At 30.4% G+C, this 20,079-nt stretch overlaps 1 protein-coding gene across 8 annotated transcripts in view; it reads left to right on the top strand.

Moving 5' to 3' along the window:
- LOC127279896 (uncharacterized) overlaps window positions 1–18,789 on the top strand; it is a 31,747-nt gene extending 12,958 nt beyond the window's left edge. The window contains exons 1-8 of one of the 8 annotated variants that reach the window (XR_007842738.1): window positions 8,253–8,598; window positions 10,210–10,469; window positions 11,174–11,338; window positions 12,784–13,010; window positions 13,372–13,537; window positions 17,699–17,798; window positions 17,880–18,068; window positions 18,186–18,787. Coding sequence is in view for 1 of the 8 variants with exons in the window: in XM_051302553.1 (XP_051158510.1) it covers window positions 11,188–11,338; window positions 12,784–13,010; window positions 13,372–13,537; window positions 17,699–17,798; window positions 17,880–17,952 (717 nt within the window). In the remaining 7 variants the exon portion in view is untranslated. The other 7 variants (XR_007842737.1, XR_007842740.1, XR_007842739.1 and 4 more) reach the window with 7 other exon arrangements.
- Window positions 18,790–20,079: the final 1,290 nt, after the last annotated feature.

Here is a 20,079-nt window from a genome sequence, read left to right on the forward strand (position 1 = left end):
CCGACGCGTTGTGACGTCACACTGGATTGCTCAATACTGAGTAGCTGCACTAGGCGGGAATTATGACTCCAAGTATTGTGAGACTACAAGGCTTTCAACATGCCTTTCAGAAGGATTAAAATAAGTGCTAATTAAGTCAGGTTAAATAAACACTGGACACTTATGTCGGGAATATATAAATTGGTATATTTTTTCTATTGTTATATATAATATCACAGATAAATAACGATATGTCGAATAGCAGCAACACTCTCTCACGTTCGGGGATTCTCTACCTAGCGTCACTCAAGAGGTACGCGGGAGAAGTCCTTAAGACGGTATCACAAGTTTGCTACTAGTTTACAATATTTACGACGACCTAAAGGCGGACTCCCACACACTCCCCCCCAAGTGACAACGAGATTTCTCGAGGAAGGAACGATTAATCAATATTGAGTTTTTGAATTTATGAATCAAACTTGTCATTGAAAAGTATTTTACAAACTTGTCTTTTTTTTTTACTGTAACCTTGTAGGTTCGCACTTTATTAAACAAGATTATTTTTTTTTTTATTTTATTTATTTGGATTCATGTTCCTACGTAAAATTGCTGGTATGAATTTAGTGCGTTTTTGACTTTGTGCCTCATTATTGGGCTTTTTGACAATATCCGCGAAAGTGTTCCTTTCTCGGACATTTGCAGTACTTTGACTAGATTTTTGAGAATTTTTATTTAAACTTATTTGATTATCTTGGACAAACCTCACGCGTTTCTCGATCCGCTCGTTTGGAATTATCACAGTTTTGTTTACTTTAGTCGAAATTTTAACCTTAATATCGCGATTCGAAGTGCTTGGTTCGTCTGGGTTTTCAAAGTTACCTAAATTTAAATTTATTTGTTCTGGTTGCTGAATCACGTTTCTTTGAGCCGAATTATCCGAATTGTTCGAGTTATTCCCGATATGCGTTGCATATCTTTCGATGTTAAATATTGGGTTTCCGGTAAGCGCTGGACCGATTTTGTTCGATATTTTTACATTGGTTCTTTCGTTGACCGTTTTTTTGTTATCGTTACCGCGTATCATTATCCACTCTTCTTGTGGAATAAAGTGAGCCGGTTTGACATTTTCTATCGAAACGCTTTTGCTTTTCCCGTTTACATCTATTTCATAAACTCTTTCGGAAACTCGTTTGATTATTTTATGCGGACCTGAATACGGGCATTGAAGTGACCTTTTGTTTGGGGGTGCACGCAAGAATACATGAGTGCAGTCTTTCAGTTCTTTATGAACGAAAACTTTTCTCCTGTCGTGGCGCTCCACCGGCACTGCACGCACTTGATGCATATGGCGACGGAACTCAGAAAGGAAATGGTTGGGGTCAGCTGACTCGTTCTCGGGGACAATTAGTTCGCCCGGTATGCGTAAAGTCGTACCGTACACATATTCGGCCGGTGATGCTCCGTTGTCCGTAACGTAAATTCGCATGCCCAGAAGCACTGTTGAAATGACGTGAATCCAGTCGTTTTCCGCGTGGCACATTATTGCGGCTTTCAATGTCCTGTGTGACCTTTCCACAAGACCATTCGATGCGGGGTGATAAGACGTTGTTCGAATTCTGTCGCAGCCAATCACGCGCCTGAGTTCTGAGAATAATCTAGCTTCAAATTGTGTGCCCTGATCGGTTGTCAATGTTTCTGGGCTCCCGAAGCGTGTGATCCAGTTGTCCACAAACGCACGACAAACTGTCTGGGCGCTGATGTTTTTTAGGGGGATTGCCTCGGGCCATCGCGAAAACCTGTCAATAAGAGTGAGACAGTAGCGGTATCCTTCGCAATCGGGCAGTGGTCCTATTATGTCCATGTGTATGTGCTTAAAACGACCTGAGGGGAGTGCAAAATTTGCGGGTTGCATGTGAACGTGTCTCCCCGTTTTGGCACGCTGACACTGTAGACAGCCTCTTGCCCACGATTTGAGATCTTTATTGATAGACGGCCATGTGTATTTCCGCTTGATTAGGCGAGTTGTTGCCCTGGAACTGGGATGAGATGGATTATGGAACAACTGAAACACCTGGAATCTTAAATTTTTTGGGATGATTGGTCGAATATTTTCTTCGGATGTGTCACACCAGATTTCCGCGTTTTCGTCGCCTAAACTTATTTTCCGCAACTTTAGAGATGAACTACCCGATTTGAGGATACGTTTCAAGTCATTATCGTTACGTTGTTCATTCGCGATTTGTTCAAATGTTATTGCAGTGGGCATGTTGATTGTATCTACGCGAGACAACGCGTCTGCGACCACATTCTCTTCACCTGATATATGCTGGATTCTATTTGTGAACTGAGAGATTGTGCTGATCTGATGTTGTTGTCTCTTCGAAATTTTGTCGGCTTTTTGAGTTAACGCGTAGATGTGGGGTTTGTGGTCTGTTACCACAGTAAATTCCCTGAACTGCAATGAATGTTTAAAGTTAATTATCGCTTCGTAAATCGCGGTTAATTCGCGGTCGTACGTGCTGTAACGTTGTTGCGTGGGTGTGAATTTTCTTGAGAAGAATCCCAGCGGTTCCCAGTGATCTTTTGTCTTTTGCTCCAATGCGGCTCCCATTCCGGTGTCCGATGCGTCCGTAACTAGGCGCAATTCGGCATCGCTGCATGGGTAAGCCAATTTGACCACTGAAGCTAAATCATGTTTGATTTTTTCGAATGCGATTTCCGATTCTTCGTTCCACGCGACTTTTCGTTTGTCATTTTTCCGTATGTCGCGAAGATGTTCGTGAAGAGGTGCTTGCCATCTCGCGGCATGTGGTAAACTTCTCCGATAAAAGTTTACCAGTCCGAGCCAACGTCTGAGATCATTGTTCGTAACCGGTTTGGGCCACTTTGTAATCGCTTCGATTTTTTCCGGAGTTGGTTTGGATCCCTCGCTGTTTATCACGAAACCTAGAAACTCAATTTCGGGTTGTCCAAATTGACATTTTGATGGGTTTAAACGTAGACCGAATTTTTTTAAACGACTGAAAACCTCTCTCAAATGTTTTTTGTGTTCTTCCGGATCCTTTGATGCTATCAGGATGTCATCGATGTATGCATAAACATAGTCTAGATCGCCCAAAGCTTGGTATATATATCGCTGAAAAGTTTGTCCGGCATTGCGCAATCCAAAGGTCATTCGGGTGTATTCGAACAGTCCGAAGGGTGTTATAACCGCAGTTTTCGGGATGTCTTCCTCCGCGACTGGAATTTGGTGATAAGCTTTATACATGTCGAGCTTCGTAAAGAGTTTTTTACCATGTAAATTTGCTGTGAAATCTTGTAGATAAGGGACTGGGAATTTGTCCGGTTCCGTTACCGCATTAATGCGTCTGAAATCTCCGCATATCCTCCAGGTTCCATCTTTTTTTAATTTCATTAAAATGGGTGAAGCCCAAGAACCACTGGATGGTCTGCAAATTTTTGCCTCAATCATTTGTTGAAATTGCGTTTTCGCAATATTTAGTTTTTCTGGGTCTAGTCGCCGTGCACGTTGTGCTATTGGATATCCGGTTGTTATTATGTGGTGCACCGTGCTGCAGTTCGATATATTTGTCGAGTCTTGAAGCTTGGTGATTTCCGGAAATTCGTCCAATATTTTTGCGTACTCTGAAGAGCGATCTATGAGGCTGACATTGCGAAAATTTGCATGTTTGAGAGTTGCGTTAATTTGCAAATTTGTACATGAGTCTGTTATTTTTCGGGCGCGTAGATCCACAAGGAGTCCATAATGGGCTAACATGTCTGCACCAATAATGGGGTATGGAACATCCGCTACACAAAATTCCCATGCGAAGTCACGACGTAATCCGAGATTGAGATTCAGGCGTTTAGTACCGTATGTTGGAATGCGAGAGTTGTTTGCCGCGAAAAGAGTTAGTTCCGCCGGGGTGACATTTAAATTTCCGATACGTGGAATAATAGAAATATCGGACCCCGTGTCGATTAAAAACTTTAAACGCAAGTTTTTATCAAAAACGTGAAGAGGCTTCGAGCCTTTTGGGTCACCAATTGCGTCGATTCGGTGAGGCTTGTTTATTTTCCCGAGTCCTGTTTCTTTGCCCAGTTGCATGGTGCTGTGCATTTATTTGGAAGGCATTTGTCCTCAAATTTCCAATGATACCAGCACACGTCCTGCGAGTTATCGTAACGGGGTCGATTTCGATATTTCTCACGACGTGAATTTGATCGCGACCGATTTTATGATTTATTACGTTTTTCTCCTCGGAATTGGTTCCGTCCTCTATTCGTGTTGTTAATTTTTTTATGTAAATTCGCTAATTCTGCGGTGATCGCGTCGATTCTCGTTAAAATCTCGGGGGTGGAATTTTCTATCGCAGCGACACTGGTAGGTTGCTCGTTTTTTCCTTGTCCTTGCATTTCTTCCGTAATTTTATCTGCCATTTTCGCGAGTTTCGCTAAATCCTTTGTAGAACTTAGAGTTAAAATTTGTCGGTGTAACGTTGGTAAATGTTCCATAAATAGGGAACGTAATACTTCCTCGCTGCACTGACCGTTCGCGGTATTACGCATTTGACTAAGAATAAACGAAGGTTTGCCGTTTAGAACTTCCCCTTTTAATAATTGTCGCAGGCGATGTTCGTTACTCGTGCCGAAATTCTCGAGAATACCTTTTTTAATTTGCGAATAAACATTCTCGGGTGGAGGGTCTAGTAAAACTATGCATCGAACACAAGTTAAAATTTCTGAGTCGATCGCGGCCACTAAAACGTCGGCTTTATCCTTTTCTACTTCGACCTTATGTCTATTTAAAAGTCTTTCAACCTGATTAAACCATAAATCTGGATCGTTTTTATTAAATGGGGGTAACCGAATAACCGAATTGCGATTGAATTGTCCTTCATCTTGAGACATAGTGACCAGCGGGGGTAGGTGACTCGTTTGTGACACAGGAGTTAATGTTACTGGTGGGGTGTCACTTCTTTCACTTGATGTCGCGGAGTTAGATACACTTGTTCCACTCCCGTGAATGGTATATTCGTTAAACGTGTCAAGCAAGCTTGGTTGTGAGTTCCCCTCAAGATTGTCCTGCGAGCGCGGTTCTGGGGTTGGTAATTTTTTGGGTGGGGTGCGTACGGTTTTGTTTGATCTGCGTAACGGTTCGGTATTCGAGGGGTCGTATTCGGCAGAAATTTCTTCCGGGCTTTCCCCACTTGTTGATTGAGAGTCGCTCGTTGGATTTGCTGTTGATGGGAATCCTTTAAACTCGTTTCCTTTTTCTTGACCGCGGGTAACTACCATTACTCACGCGACGTAACCGCCGGGGAAACACCACCACAAGATTATTGTTTTCGGGTTATTTTAAGATTATTTTTTAAACTCAGAAATTGATAAAACGTAAAATAGAGAAAATTTTTTCACTTCAATGACCGTACCCGGAATGACACAAGATGCAGCTTTAAATTATTTAAAATTCATTTCTTAAAATAATTGTTTTATTACAGAAGAAAAATATTTTATTGTTATTAAATTGCATAAGCAAGTACTGCAAATGTTATCTCAAAGATATGTGTCATAATCTGATTCATAATATGGGACATACACAGACAAGTATACATACACATACAATACATGACATTTCTGTTTTCGATGCTAACTTATTTATGATTTACGAGATGTTAATTTTGTTTAATTTAAATGATGTTGACAGTTTAATCTCAAATGTTGAATCAATTGTATAAACTCTTGTTTATTTTAGAATTTAATATTTTCCAAAATTTTTTTTTTATTTTTTGTTTGAGTTCATTTTGAAACTGAAGAAAAATTTCTTTTTTATTTCTAAATTCGGTGATTCATATTTAAAATTTGTTGATTCAGCATTCGAGATTTCTTTTTATATATATATGCGTATCGAAATTATAATCAGGGTAAATAATCGAACAATTTTGTCAATAATTTTTTATGGTCGTAGTTCAACTCGATGATTGGCTTCTCCTGAAACAAACGTACAAAACGCAAAAACACGAACTGTCTAAACAGCTGTCAACATCACTGAACTCGCGCGAATTAAAAGTTGTTTGTTAAAAAAAAATATTTTGAAATTTAAATTCGTATACATCAGTAATCTATTTAACGCGATTAAAATTTGAATCTTTCTTTTTCATTTTATCTTTAAGATCAATTTGACACATTGAGAAAATAAAATTTTGAATTTGATAGTTTTATTTTATTACCGCAAAGAAATCAAAGAAATTTTCACGTTAGAAAAATATTATTCCCGTTAAAATGATTTGTTTTTAATTGTCTATTATTTACTTCAAATTTCATGAAGAGACGACACAAACATAATTTTTTACTCAGACTTACATACAATTATTTTCTGGTCGTTGGAGAATTTCTGGACGTTGAGTTGCTTGTTTCTCTCGTCCTTTGCCGGCAACCAGCCAGCTGTGCGGGGGGTGAGATGAATGTTGCGCTCCTGCGCGCTATCAGTTGATCTCTTCGTAGAGCGGTATTTGGTGGGCAACCAGCCCGCTGTACTGAAGATGGGTTGATTGACACGCACCTGCGCGTTGTTGCTGTATCTGTTTCACCTCTCGTTATATTGGGCAACCAGCCCGCTGAGTGGGTGTCGAGTTGAGCTGCGCACTGTCCTCTGCTACCTACTTGGCACTGCGGTGGGGGTTGTTAAAATCCAATATGGCGAGCACTGAATTTTTGCTGCTGAGCTCCGCACACAGATGTTTGGTGGGGGTGTGATGCTGTTTTTGGCGGGATCTGGAATTTTCCGCTTGCTTTCACACACTTTTCCCAACACTTGAATTGCTGATTTTTCCCCTTATTTCCGGCAGGTTCACTGGCTGCTCCTCGACTTCCTACTCGTTGATGACTGAATGGTTTTTGGCAATCTTTTTATTTGAGGTGCAATAGTGAAACACCTCAAATTGTTTCCCAACGGAGAGATATCGAACTTGATGAGATATAACGTGGGACGTACACTAATCGATATGGCGTCGTTTAGTGACCGACGCTTTCCGGCCTTTTTGGTGTAGTGAAAGTTCACGTTTTTACTGAGGAATTTCACTTTTTCACTGTGATACTTTTTATCCCGGTTTTTATTTAGCACTTTTTGCGTAGTTTCGGGGTCACCAGTGTGGAAATACTGAGTAGCTGCACTAGGTGGGAATTATGACTCCAAGTATTGTGAGACTACAAGGCTTCCAACATGCCTTTCAGAAGGATTAAAATAAGTGCTAATTAGGTCAGGTTAAATAAACACTGGACACTTATGTCGGGAATATATAAATTGGTATATTTTTTCTATTGTTATATATAATATCACAGATAAATAACGATATGTCGAATAGCAACAAATAAGTACGTCCGCACTCTCTCACGTTCGGGGATTCTCTACCTAGCGTCACTCAAGAGGTACGCGGGAGAAGTCCTTAAGACGGTATCACAAGTTTGCTACTAGTTTACAATATTTACGACGACCTAAAGGCGGACTCCCCACAGTTGTGAATTTAAATTTAAACTTTCGCGCCATGTGATTAGGTGCGCGCACCTTCTTGCGAACCTCCAAGAAAACTTTTAGAAATTGATTATCTTTTATAATTTAAACCACCAAACGTCCAAAGTGGACTACCAAACACCACCAAACAATACCAAAAGGAATTTTTGAAAAATATACAAATTTGCAGTGTTGCCGTGAAATTAGCACTCCAAACTTGAAATACTTATAACTTTTTTAATTTAGACCACCAAACGTTCAAAGTAGATTACCAAACACCACCAAACGACCACCAAACGATTCCATACAACAAAATCTGTTTTCCTTATACTTGGTGTGCCAACTTCACGTAGCTGTATTAGACGATAAAAGAAACTTTTTGTTTCACAAATGCGCGCGCGTATACTAAATTGCTGTCATTTTATAGTGTTCCTTGTGAAATTTTTTATTGCAAACATGCAAACAAATTTTTTATAACAATTGGTGTAAAATTAACTGCATTTATTACTAAAGTAATTAAAAGAATTGTTTTATAATTTTTTCGAACAAAAGAATAACTCAATTCAAAGACACAAAGAGCATGCGCGGTTACGGGCCGGCCGGCGTCTAGAAAATGTGCACCTCTAACAATCTAGAATTAATCTGCGGCGTGGTTTGAGAAGCAATCAAAAAGTGTTTGTGTAATTCTTGATAAAACTAAAATTTGCTAGAGAAGTATTGGGATCTGACATTCGTACACATGCCATCTGGTGTTGAAAAATGTAACTAGTTTTGGATAACTGTTTGTGTCACTTGCAATTGTAGTTCCGCTGTCATTGTTAATTATTTTATCATTATGAATGAAGCTACATTTTTACCGCGTGAGAAATCTTCCTGCAGAATTAAGTGTTCTCTGAGAGGCTGTGGCAGTACTGTAGCGAAAAATTTAAGCGTAATTTTCCATAAACCGAAACCAAAACAACGAGTAGTGGATGTGAAATATACGTTCGATAATTTTGAAAAAGTCGATCAATTAAAGGCCTGGAAAAATGCTTTAAAAATAAACAGTATAAAGCCTTCTATGAGAGTATGTTCTCTGCCTTTCAAAAGAAGTGATTACATTTTGCCATGTAAGTTTAAGATTTTTAAATTTGGAGGTTATATAATCTTTCATATTACCCGTGCATGTGAACATTTTGAAAGTTAATTTATCACTGTAAAAACGGATAAATAAATTTTTTTTTTCACTTCTTGTTAACAGACTTTTACAATGAAAAATGAAATACATACATTTATAAATTTTCATATAATTACATGAAATATAAAGGAAAATACTATACTTTTCTTGCACATGTATCGCTGGATTTGAGAAAATAATTTGTATAAAAATAAGATTTCTTTTATATTTTTATTCATGTTTGTAAATAGGAATGTAAATAATAATTTTGTATTAAAAAAATTCACTTATACATTTATTAAATTAAGCAATATTTTTTAAACGATTTTTAAACATGCATCCCATGTTATTCCCATGTAAATTCACTAAAAGTGTTACCCAATTTACGCCATATTGCTTTAGGCCCCGCCCCCATGTCAGATCCCAATATTATTTCAATTACTTAGTCATTGCCAGCATTATCTTCATTTCCTATATGTCTTTGGTTATGTTTTAATTTTCTTTGCAAGCACGTGGTCAGTTTCAATTTTAATTTCGAAAAAGTGTTTTTCTGAATTCACTCATTGAATAATTTAAATTATTTATTAATTTCATCAAAAAAATTGCGTGTCGTAGTAGACTATAATTGATATATGTCAAGTGATTTTGTAAATAGTTTTAAATCAAAATATTATGGGTTGTCGAAAAAATCGTGACAAGTAATTCAACAAGTTACATATAACTTTTATAATAAGGATAAATTCTTTTATGCACGAGCTAGTAGTATTACATAGGGTGAAATGTGATTGAATAAAACTTTGAATATGTTATTTATTCTTTTTTCCGTACAAATATAAATTAAGTTTAAAAAAACATAAAATAAATGCCAACAGTCTAATTGTAATTGTAAAGTATTACATTTATTTTACTGTCAATAAATTTTGTTTAATTATTTTTTTTAGATATCATTAAAAATAATATTGATTAAATTATCTTTAACTCATATCGGACAGCTGTTCGACTATGTCTACAAAGTTCTGAAAGTTCAAATGAACAAAAAAATTTTCCCTTTAAATATTTTTCTAAAGTTATTGTTCTCTGAGGAGTAATAAAAAATAAATTCAACATTTAGTAAGTAAATAATTAATTTTATAAGTAGCTAAATAATATTTTGTAACAAAATTAAAACTTAGAAAAAAAGAAAAAAAAATTATTCATTTAAACGTTCAAAACTTTAGGAACTTCTTCGACTAGTTGAACACCCCGATTTTAAATACACTTTCAAATGTAAATGGTATAATTTATGCAATTGATTAATAATTCTGCCTTTTTAAAAATTAAAAAATTAACTAAAAAGTAAAATTTAGGTAAAAAAGATGCATTCAGAGAGTTATGTAACATACACTATTAGTTTATCAATAATGTGCAAACTAGTGTTTGATTAGTCGAACAATCGGATCTGCCCGATCAGGGTTAATTTAAGTTAAAGAACATTAATACTGGTAATATAAAAAAATAATATTAATAATAAGAGTTCTACTTTTTTTTATTTTAAAAGTTGAAAATTTAAAAGAAATACTTTCAGTAAATTCAAAATGGGTTCGCTCGAAAATATGCCAACATATGCTGTCCTACAGTTTGAGGATGGGTTAGAAGTCATTCGAACTCAATGGGGAATTTTTGAGAACAACAAAATAGTGGCCTCTTATTTTCCACCTACACAATCAGCTAGAGAAATCGGGGACTATTTACAAATGGACTTTAATATTGACTGTTTTGATAAATTTTCCTGGTCCAATGAAAATGGTTAACCATGGACTATCATAAAGTTTTATTTTTATGCAAGTAAGTGTTAATTACTGCCTTTAAAATTATCTTATTTAAAAATTGTAATTAAATTTTAATAAAGATTCTTCATTCAAACTTGTTTTGTCATTATCCATTGTTCCAGCAAAATATTGCTTTCTATAAAATATGAAAAAAATATATTTATTTAAATTAAAAGTTGTAATTTGTTAAATATATTTCTTTACTTTTTAATTTTATATTAATTTTAGAAAAAGATAACATGAAGTATTGTGTATATAATCAAATGACATCGATAGTACTTAAAGTTGTTATTTCTTAAATTAAATATTATATTACAATACCTTTTTCGGTATATATAATATATATCATCAGCTTTATAAAAGTATATAAAAATATATGTTTTTTATCTGAAAGAAAAATTATGATTCTATAGTTTTTAAATTTATTTTTAAATTTGCAAATATGTAATATTTGAAGACCTCGACGGAATAAGGATCTATGGAACAGTTGAAAAATTTGACAGATGGAATAAAAAACGTTATTTTTATTAAATTAGTAATATTACTTCTTAGAAATTAACTTTTTTTCATAGCTCCTGTCAAATTTTTTAATTGGTTCATAAATTGTTATTTCGTCGAGGTTTCTATTTAATTAATAAATTGTTGGCTATTACAGCTATATACGGTAATAGGGCGTGTACTAGTACGGATAATACTTACAAATTTCTTGTTTGTAGAAAGCATGATCTATAAGAATGAAGAGGAATCAATGGATCCTAATAATGATGTTTCAATGGATCCTAATAATGATGTTTTACCAGCTGCAGAAACATTATTTGAAGAACAGGCAATCGCAGGAAACAATCCCAGAAGTTCTGCACATGCTTCTAATGAACATGCTTCTACGTATGTTTATGCATAAAAACCTTTGTAACTTTCTTATTTCTGCACCGATTTCAAAATTTTTTTTTCATTTTGAAGCTGAGAAACAGAGCTTTTTAGCCCATATTCGATATTTTTGTTTAAATTAATATTTATATGAGAAAAATTACAAAAATGTTTAGAAGTTGTCATTTTTCTCGCAATTTTTCAACTTTAACTGATGTTTTCATCGTTAATTTTAATTTAAATATTTTTTCACTTCTAGCGCTATTAAAGCGTATTAAATTCTGCATCCAACGAGCCCTATTTGAATAGATTTTGTAAAAAATTAACTGAATTATTGTAGTTTTTCTCTTTACAGGTCTTGTACAAGAAAAAACATTTAATATTAGTATACAAAAAAATGTACATGTTCTTCTACATATTCTTATGCAGGTTCATGTACATGTACTCACACATGAAACCGTTCATGTCCTTGTACAATTTCATTTGAAAAAAACTTTTTTTAAAAAAAATTTGAAATTTTATTAATTTAGAACCATTAAAACTCTTTACTTATGTATGCTAAGAATTATTGCACAGCTGTAAAGTTGTAAGAAAACTACTGCGCAGTCTATAAGGTTTTTCATTTTTATTAAACGAAGACATAAATGAACATGTACAAGAAGATAATTAAAAAAAAATAAAATAATAAAAAATAAAAATTAGTAAAACCTTCATAACTTGGAGTATTTTTATCCAATCGTGATCGTTTACAGTTCATTTGTAAAATTAATATTTGTTGAAAAAACTTATTGTTAGCATGACCAACATGAAATAAAAACTGTCAGAACTTAACAAATACTATACATAAACAATTAAGAAAGAATAAGAAAAGAAAACTATAATGTTCTTGAATCAGCTACTAGACCTGTAAAGAGAAAAACTACAATAATTCAGTTAATTTTTTACAAAATCTATTCAAATAGGGCTCGTTGGATGCAGAATTTAATACGCTTTAATAGCGCTAGAAGTGAAAAAATGTTTAAATTAAAATTAACGATGAAAACATCAGTTAAAGTTGAAAAATTGTGAGAAAAATGACAACTTCTGAACGTTTTTGTAATTTTTCTCATATAAATATTAATTTAAACAAAAATATCGAATATGGGCTAAAAAGCTCTGTTTCTCAGCTTCAAAATGAAAAAAAAAATTTTGAAATCGGTGCAGAAATAAGAAAGTTACAAAGGTTTTTATGCATAAACATACGTAAAAATGGTTTTCTGGCTCTAAAATGAAAATTTAGGGGTGTTTGGAGAATTTTATATACACCATTCTTCTTAGTTTCTTGTGATCTACAACCCCCAATATGTTTTATAAGAAGTATATCAAAAAAAAATAAATTTTTGTAGCACCGTGTTATTTCTGATATGCTTGTCTTTTGCAAAATGATTAACTATTATAATATTCACAAATGATTTTTGTTGTAGATAAAAAGGTCGCTACTATTATTGTGAAAAAACTCAATAAAGTTGAAATGATTCTACAAAATAATAGTAAAAACCCAAATCCTCAGGCTTCTACTTCTCAACTTTCGACATCACAACCAAATTTTGACAATAAGGATGATGATTTGAGGCTATTTCCAGCTCAGAATTACAATGATATTGAAATAATTGAAAACAAATTACGCAACAGTAACTTCTACTCAAAAGTGGTAAGATTTGTTTATTTATTAAAAAATAACACATTTTTCGTCTCATGGTAATTAGAATGCATACTATTTAAAGTAAATTGTTACCCAAAACTTCAACAAATTTCTAATTTGTAATTATATATGTACGTATGATAAAATTTTTAATTCTGCTAACTGTAATTTAATAATATTTAATTTAATTTTTATTATTTCAACAAATAAATATCATCACAAAACAAAATTTATTAAAGAAAAATGCTTTTTCATTTTGGTAAATAAATTTAAATCAAATTAAATGAATTTAAATCAATTTACAATTTAAGATATTTCAATTTTCTGTACATGTTGCATTTTTCAATTTAATTTAATTATTGTACAACAGTTATTTGCACTATGTCATCTGGGAAAGTGCAGAAATCCAAATTTAACAGGAATTGAAATGATGGGTCAACTGTTAACAAATAAATGTGGACAATGTCTTACCCCGACCGGTAGATCAGATAAAAAACCGGCATTCGAAAAACTAAAATTATATAACCTATTATCACGTAAGTAATCTTCAGAAAATAAAATATTAATAAAATAATAAAATAAAATTTATTTATTTAAAAAAAAAATTAAATAAAAAAAATAAAATTTATTTATTTATTTAATAAAAAATAAAATATTAATAAAATTACATATAATAATCGTGAATAAGATTACCGGTAAACTCCGCGAAGTAGCTCCGCGGAATTTCTGCTCTTTTTCCGCGAAATTTCCGCAAATGTTTTTTTTGCATAATAATATATTTATGTTAATATTTAAAATAATATAAAATTAAATTGTGTATATTCTACTTAAAATTACTTTTTAATTTTTAGTTAACAAGTGAGAGAAGACTTTGACACTAATTTTGTTAACAAAAAATTGAAAACTATAAAAATAGGTTCACGGTTATAGCCGGTAAAGATGTATGTATTTTTCTTTTCTACTTAAAAAAGTAATCCCAAAATTGATATCAGATTATTGCATTAAAGAGAGTTAAATATATAATAGATTAAATAGTTTTTTACTTGTATTTATCCTTTTTATAAGACAATAATAAAATTCATTTCATATAAAAATTTTATTAATAAAAAAATAAAAATGCATTTGCCATATGATACTGATTTCTATTTATTTAATAAAATTTATTTCACTCATTATATATTTTAATTTTTAGTAGGGTTAAATTAGGTTACAATTAAAACTTTCAGAAAATAACTTTATAATCTAAATACAGGTTATAAGCTTTTAAAAGGTTTGGAAAAAGAAATGATTTCCCGGTCGTTACCGTTACTTATTGATGGCTTCGTAATATGAAAATTTTATACGACATGTTTAATTTCCCCAAAAAATTGTATTCTTGCTGCTGCCTAGTTCTTGAGTGACATCGATTTGTTATTCTTCTAATGCTTCGTATTTTCATCATGTCTTGAAATGTTAAAATCCTTAAAAAATCCTTACTGATTGTAACCACGAAACTATCCTAAAGGTTATCAATATTTTTTTTCAAAAAATTGACGTGTCTAACAGTAAATCTTATCTCAGTTGTTAACTAAAGTATAAAACGTAATTTAAATAGAATGTATTAAATTAAATATTATATTACTTTAAATAATAACATAAATATATTATTATGCAAAAAAAAAAAATTTGCGGAAATTTCGCGGAAAATCCGCGGACCTGCTCTGCGGAAATTCCGCGGAGCTACTTCGCGGAGTTTACCGGTAATCTTTTCACGTGGGTATCTTTCGTTCATTCTGTCCACACCTGAAGTTAGTATTTGTTATAGGTCTTTTGTTTTTTTTAAATGTGTTGTTTGACATTATTTTGTGTTGGTTAAAATTTTTCAATGTTTTTTTGACATTGTCATTTGTGCGGTCGTATTTTCGTGATTTTAATTATTAAAAATTATAAAATTATTAGATTCGTGCAAATAATAAAATAATAAATTAAATATTAAATACCTAATGAAAAATAAAATTAAAATAAATTATATAATAAAAAATAAAATTAAAAATAAAATAACAAATTTAAAAAATTATAAAAATTCTTTTTAAATCATTCTTTGTAATAAAAATACAAAAAAATAATAATTATTTAATAATATTATTTAGAATTTATCACTCATCAGCATTAAATAATAAACATGATGATATATCGATCACTCCGAGTCAGAATTAAAATGAATAAAAAAAAAACTATTCTTTATGTTTAAACGACACAGTCGTCCTTTTCAGAAACTGAAATTTTTATTATAAATATAAGATACAAAATTAAAAAAATTTTATTTCATAAACAATTATTAAATAAATTTTACCTAAAGATAGTTAACATATTTTTTTTTTTAGAAAATGTAAACTAAGTAATTAAAAAAAATTGAGAAATGATAAAATGTTTAAAGAACGTCATTGAATTGACGTCTAATAATTATTTAAATTTTAAATTCGACGAAATTTAAAAAAAAAATTGTAAAATAAAAATTTATTTAATTAACAATTTTCTATGATAGAAATTCGATTAATTGGATTTTTTTTTAAATAATAATTCAGAAAATTAGAAATTCGTCTGAAGAAAGTCTTCAAATAATCAAATAATTATTATTTGAATCGATTAAATGGTATTTATTTTAAATACAGAAATTATTTGGTTCAAATACAATGTATATAATTCAAATAAAAATTATTTGGCTCAAATAAATATTTATTTGATAATAGTTAAGTAATCGAGTGTTTAAAAAAAAATACTAAAATATTAAATAAAATAAAAATAATAATATTAAAATAATAATAATAAAAATAATAATAATAAATACCTATTTAATTCAAATAAAAATAATTTGGTTCAAATAAATATATATTTTTGTCAAAGTTGTGTTTCCAAATTTCGGAATAAGTTTCTTTAAAATTCCGAATTCAAAAATTCAATTCACGAAGCTGAAGTACACAACGTTTAGAAATGAATTTTTTTTTTTAAAGTTGTATATTGATTGAAAAATTGTATACAAATACAAAAAATTTTATGATGAGAAAAAAGATGCGCCAGGAAATTTCGTACAAGATAGTAATTTGACAAAATTTATTTTTATAAATTTATTTTTAAGGTACCAGGAGCCAATGAATACCTATTAAATATTAATTATAAAAACACAGGCCTTGGATCAACTTAAAGACACAAAAAAAAATCGTTTTAGTCGATTTATATTCCGAAAAAAAGTAGATTTTTTTTATTTTAACAAAAATATTTTACAGATTTTTAAATAAAAAATTTTTTTTTTAAATAATACTTTTCGAAGGGTTAAAGTTGAAATTTTTAGAAATAATTAAATTTCAAAAGATATTGTTAATTTTCAAACAATAATTAAATTTTACAGAACTAAAAATAATTTATCAAACAATTTTTGGAAAGCATTTTTTAAATTTAATTGAATTTTCATTGATTTTGAATTGAAATTTTGGGAAATAATTGAATTTTGATTGAAATTTTCGATAATAATTTAATTTAAGTTCATTTTTAATTGAAAATTTCGATTATTCATTTTGAATAGAAATTTTAAAAAATAATTGAATTTTATTTTATTTTAAATTAAAAACTTGGTAAATAATTGAATTTTAAATTAAAAATTTGAAAATAATTTAATTTTAGTTGTTTGTTAATTGAAAATTTGAAAATAATTAATTTTAGTTGATTGAAAATTTTGATAATAATTAATTTTGACTCGAAATTTTGGAAAATAATTGAATGTTAATTGAAATTTGAGATAATAATTTAATTTAAGTTGATGTTGAATTAAAATTTCGGGTAATAATTAAATTTTATTTGATTTTAAATTGAAAATTTGGAAAATAATTGAATTTTAAAAGATTTTGAATTGAAATTTTGGGAAAAAATTGAATTTTCTTTGATTTTGAATTTGAAATTTTGTATAATAATTGAATTTTATTTAATTTTAAATTGAAAACTTGGTAAATAATTGAATTTTAAATTGAAAATTTGGAAAATAATTCAATTTTATATATAATTTAATAACATATAATAATAATTTTCATTATTATCGTTTAATATGAAATAATATTCTAATAAATTTAAATTATTATTGATAATATTAATCTTTAATTTCTTTATAACAAACAATTAAATACTCAATTTGGCGCGCTTGCGCGCGTTTAATATTGCTAGTAAAATATTAATACTAATGAACAATTTATGAAGGTTAAACTAACTGATTAAAGTATGTCTTGAGTTAATTTGTTCATTGGAAATTTTTAAAGTAAATTTTAATTTTAGAATATTTTTTCTTAAAATCTATCCAACAACATCATGTTATCATTGTTTAAAATATATATGTGTTTTAATTTTATTTTGATTTAATTATTTATAAATTTTTAATTTTATTTTTTTTAATTTTTTTACTATTACATGAAAATACATTTCATGAAGTATTTCGTAAGAAAAAAAGTTTTGCAAATTTTCAAAATAATGTTTAATTTCTATATGTTACATAACTTATTCTCATTTAATACATAAAACTTAAATTTTTTTAATTAATGAAATTGATGTTTTTTTGTATATCGAGTGATTTTAACTTAAACAAAAACAAGTTCAATAAAATTTTTTAAATTAGTAGTGTACCGATTTTTTCCTCTTTACTTAAAAAAATATACTTATTATATTGAATTTTTTAGAGGCTATGCAAAATCTGCATTCAGAAATTACAATGAAAGAGATTAAAACTATTCTGAGAAATTGGATGTATCAGTGCAAAAATCGACAAAACCGATACGAGTAAATATAAGATTTCTAAAAAATTCTTTAAAACTTAATTAAAAATATTGAACTACAATAAATAACATTACAATATTGCAGACAGGACCAGCAAAGGCGCATACAACAAGAAAAAGCCATGATGACGCCATCAATCGAAGACAATGAAGATTAAAAATTGTTTTTATATTAAAAAAAAGTTGTCATAACTCGTAAAACAAGATATTTGCATTTCGATTGCGGATAAAACATATATTTTATTTCTCGTGCATTCGAAAAATGCACGCAAAGGTGAGATTAACCACACATTATGATACCCTTAATTCACAAAAATGACTATGATGTCTAAAAACATTATTATCTAATTACAGTAACTTTTATTAATTTTCACATTATTTCTAATTTCAGGTACCGTTGACGGTGTTACATTGACTTGTAAATGAAGCTTGTCAATTATTATTCATTTTAAATCTTACAAGTTTTCAGAAAAATAATAATCATACACTAAATATATATCTTCTTTCATGTAGTTTCAAGTCCACGTTTCAGAAAAATTACATTTCATTTTTTAGAAACATGTACTTTATTCCTTATCATAAAAGTTTTTTAAAAACATAAAATAATGTTAAATTACTTACTTTGTCATTAAATATATGCAATTTTTTCAAAATTTAGTTTTCTGTGACAAATTTAAGAAAACAACTTGCCACAAATTTGCGAAGAAATTTTTCGGCAAATTTGCAATGAAAACTTGCTACAAATTTGCAGAGAAAACTTTCTGCAAGTTTGCGCTGCAAAATTGCCACCCAACGACATTTTGCTATTTGCCGCAAATTTGCTGCAAACTTGCCGTGAAAACATGCGAATTTTTCACCGCAAATTTTCTGAAAAATGCCGTGCTATCTGGGTGAAGTTCTTATAAGATCTATTCAAAAATTGCGTGTTTTTCATGATATAAAACATTTCTAAAAAATTTCTTTTATACCAATTTGATTCAGAATCTAAAATTTTTGTATTATTAAAGTTGAACGGGTGATCTAAATCATGGGAGTGTCGAACCAGCGCTGTTACATGTGTATCTTTAGCACAATCTCATTTGTGTTCATAAATTCTCTTTTTTAATTTTCTACCAGTCTGACCAATATATACACCATCACAACTACCACATGGTATTTCGTATATGACAAATAATGTTGACATCTTCCGATCCATGAAGGATCCGACACCGCTTCTCGACAAATCTAATGTCATATACGAAATACCATGTGGTAGTTGTGATGGTGTATATATTGGTCAGACTGGTAGAAAATTAAAAAAGAGAATTTATGAACATAAATGAGATTGTGCTAAAGATACACATGTAACAGCGCTGGTTCGCCACTCCCATGATTTAGATCACCCGTTCAACTTTAATAATACAAAAATTTTAGATTCTGAATCAAATTGGTATAAAAGAAATTTTTTAGAAATGTTTTATATCATGAAAAACTCTAATTCCATTAATATTAAAACAGACACGCAATTTTTGAATAGATCTTATAAGAACTTCATTATTAATACTAAAAAACATTAACTTATAACATAGAAATAAAAACAAACCAACGAACTGTGATCTGTACTTTAAGTCTACGTAGACTATGTATAACACTTTAGCTCCCCCCACCATAATCAATGTGTTTATAAGCTCCTTTAGTGACGTCTGCTGTTTGTACGCTTGACACTTTTGTTATTTTTCTCTAATTTGAATGGAAGTATGGAGTTACCTTCGAGCCGTTAGCATCGGCGTAGAAAGTTTAAATAAGAACTACTCCAAGTAGACAATCTAACCTTAATGTTACCATCGTACAATATTTTCCATATCTTTTGTAAGTTTGTAATGCAATATTGCAGAAATAATTTTAAATTCACAAAAATAACAACTAATCCATTGTTAATCATTGATATTTTAGTGTTACTGAAGATGATCAACGTGTTGTGATCGAAAAGCTTATAATTAAGAAGAATATATATTTTATACATTGACTTGACATGAAACTTATAAAATTTACACCTATACCTATAATTTTAAATTTTGCTTTCTTTAAAGGTATTTTTCTTAGCTTCAAAAATCGTTCTTTCAAAATTTCAACATCTTCTGCAGTATCATCTTTCGGCATCATTCCAATAGTTTGATGTTTAGTGTTATTATAATTGGAAATAAGATTAGGTAATATATCATAACATTTATACATTTTTCGTTTTAGAGTTCGATTAAATCGTTCAACAATAGATGCTTTCAAAATACTGAGTAGAAATTGAGTAG

Source organism: Leptopilina boulardi, unplaced genomic scaffold (assembly GCF_019393585.1).
Source record: "Leptopilina boulardi isolate dan_hultmark-lab unplaced genomic scaffold, ZJU_Lbou_2.1 LbouV2_224, whole genome shotgun sequence".
Lineage (NCBI taxonomy): Eukaryota > Metazoa > Arthropoda > Insecta > Hymenoptera > Figitidae > Leptopilina > Leptopilina boulardi.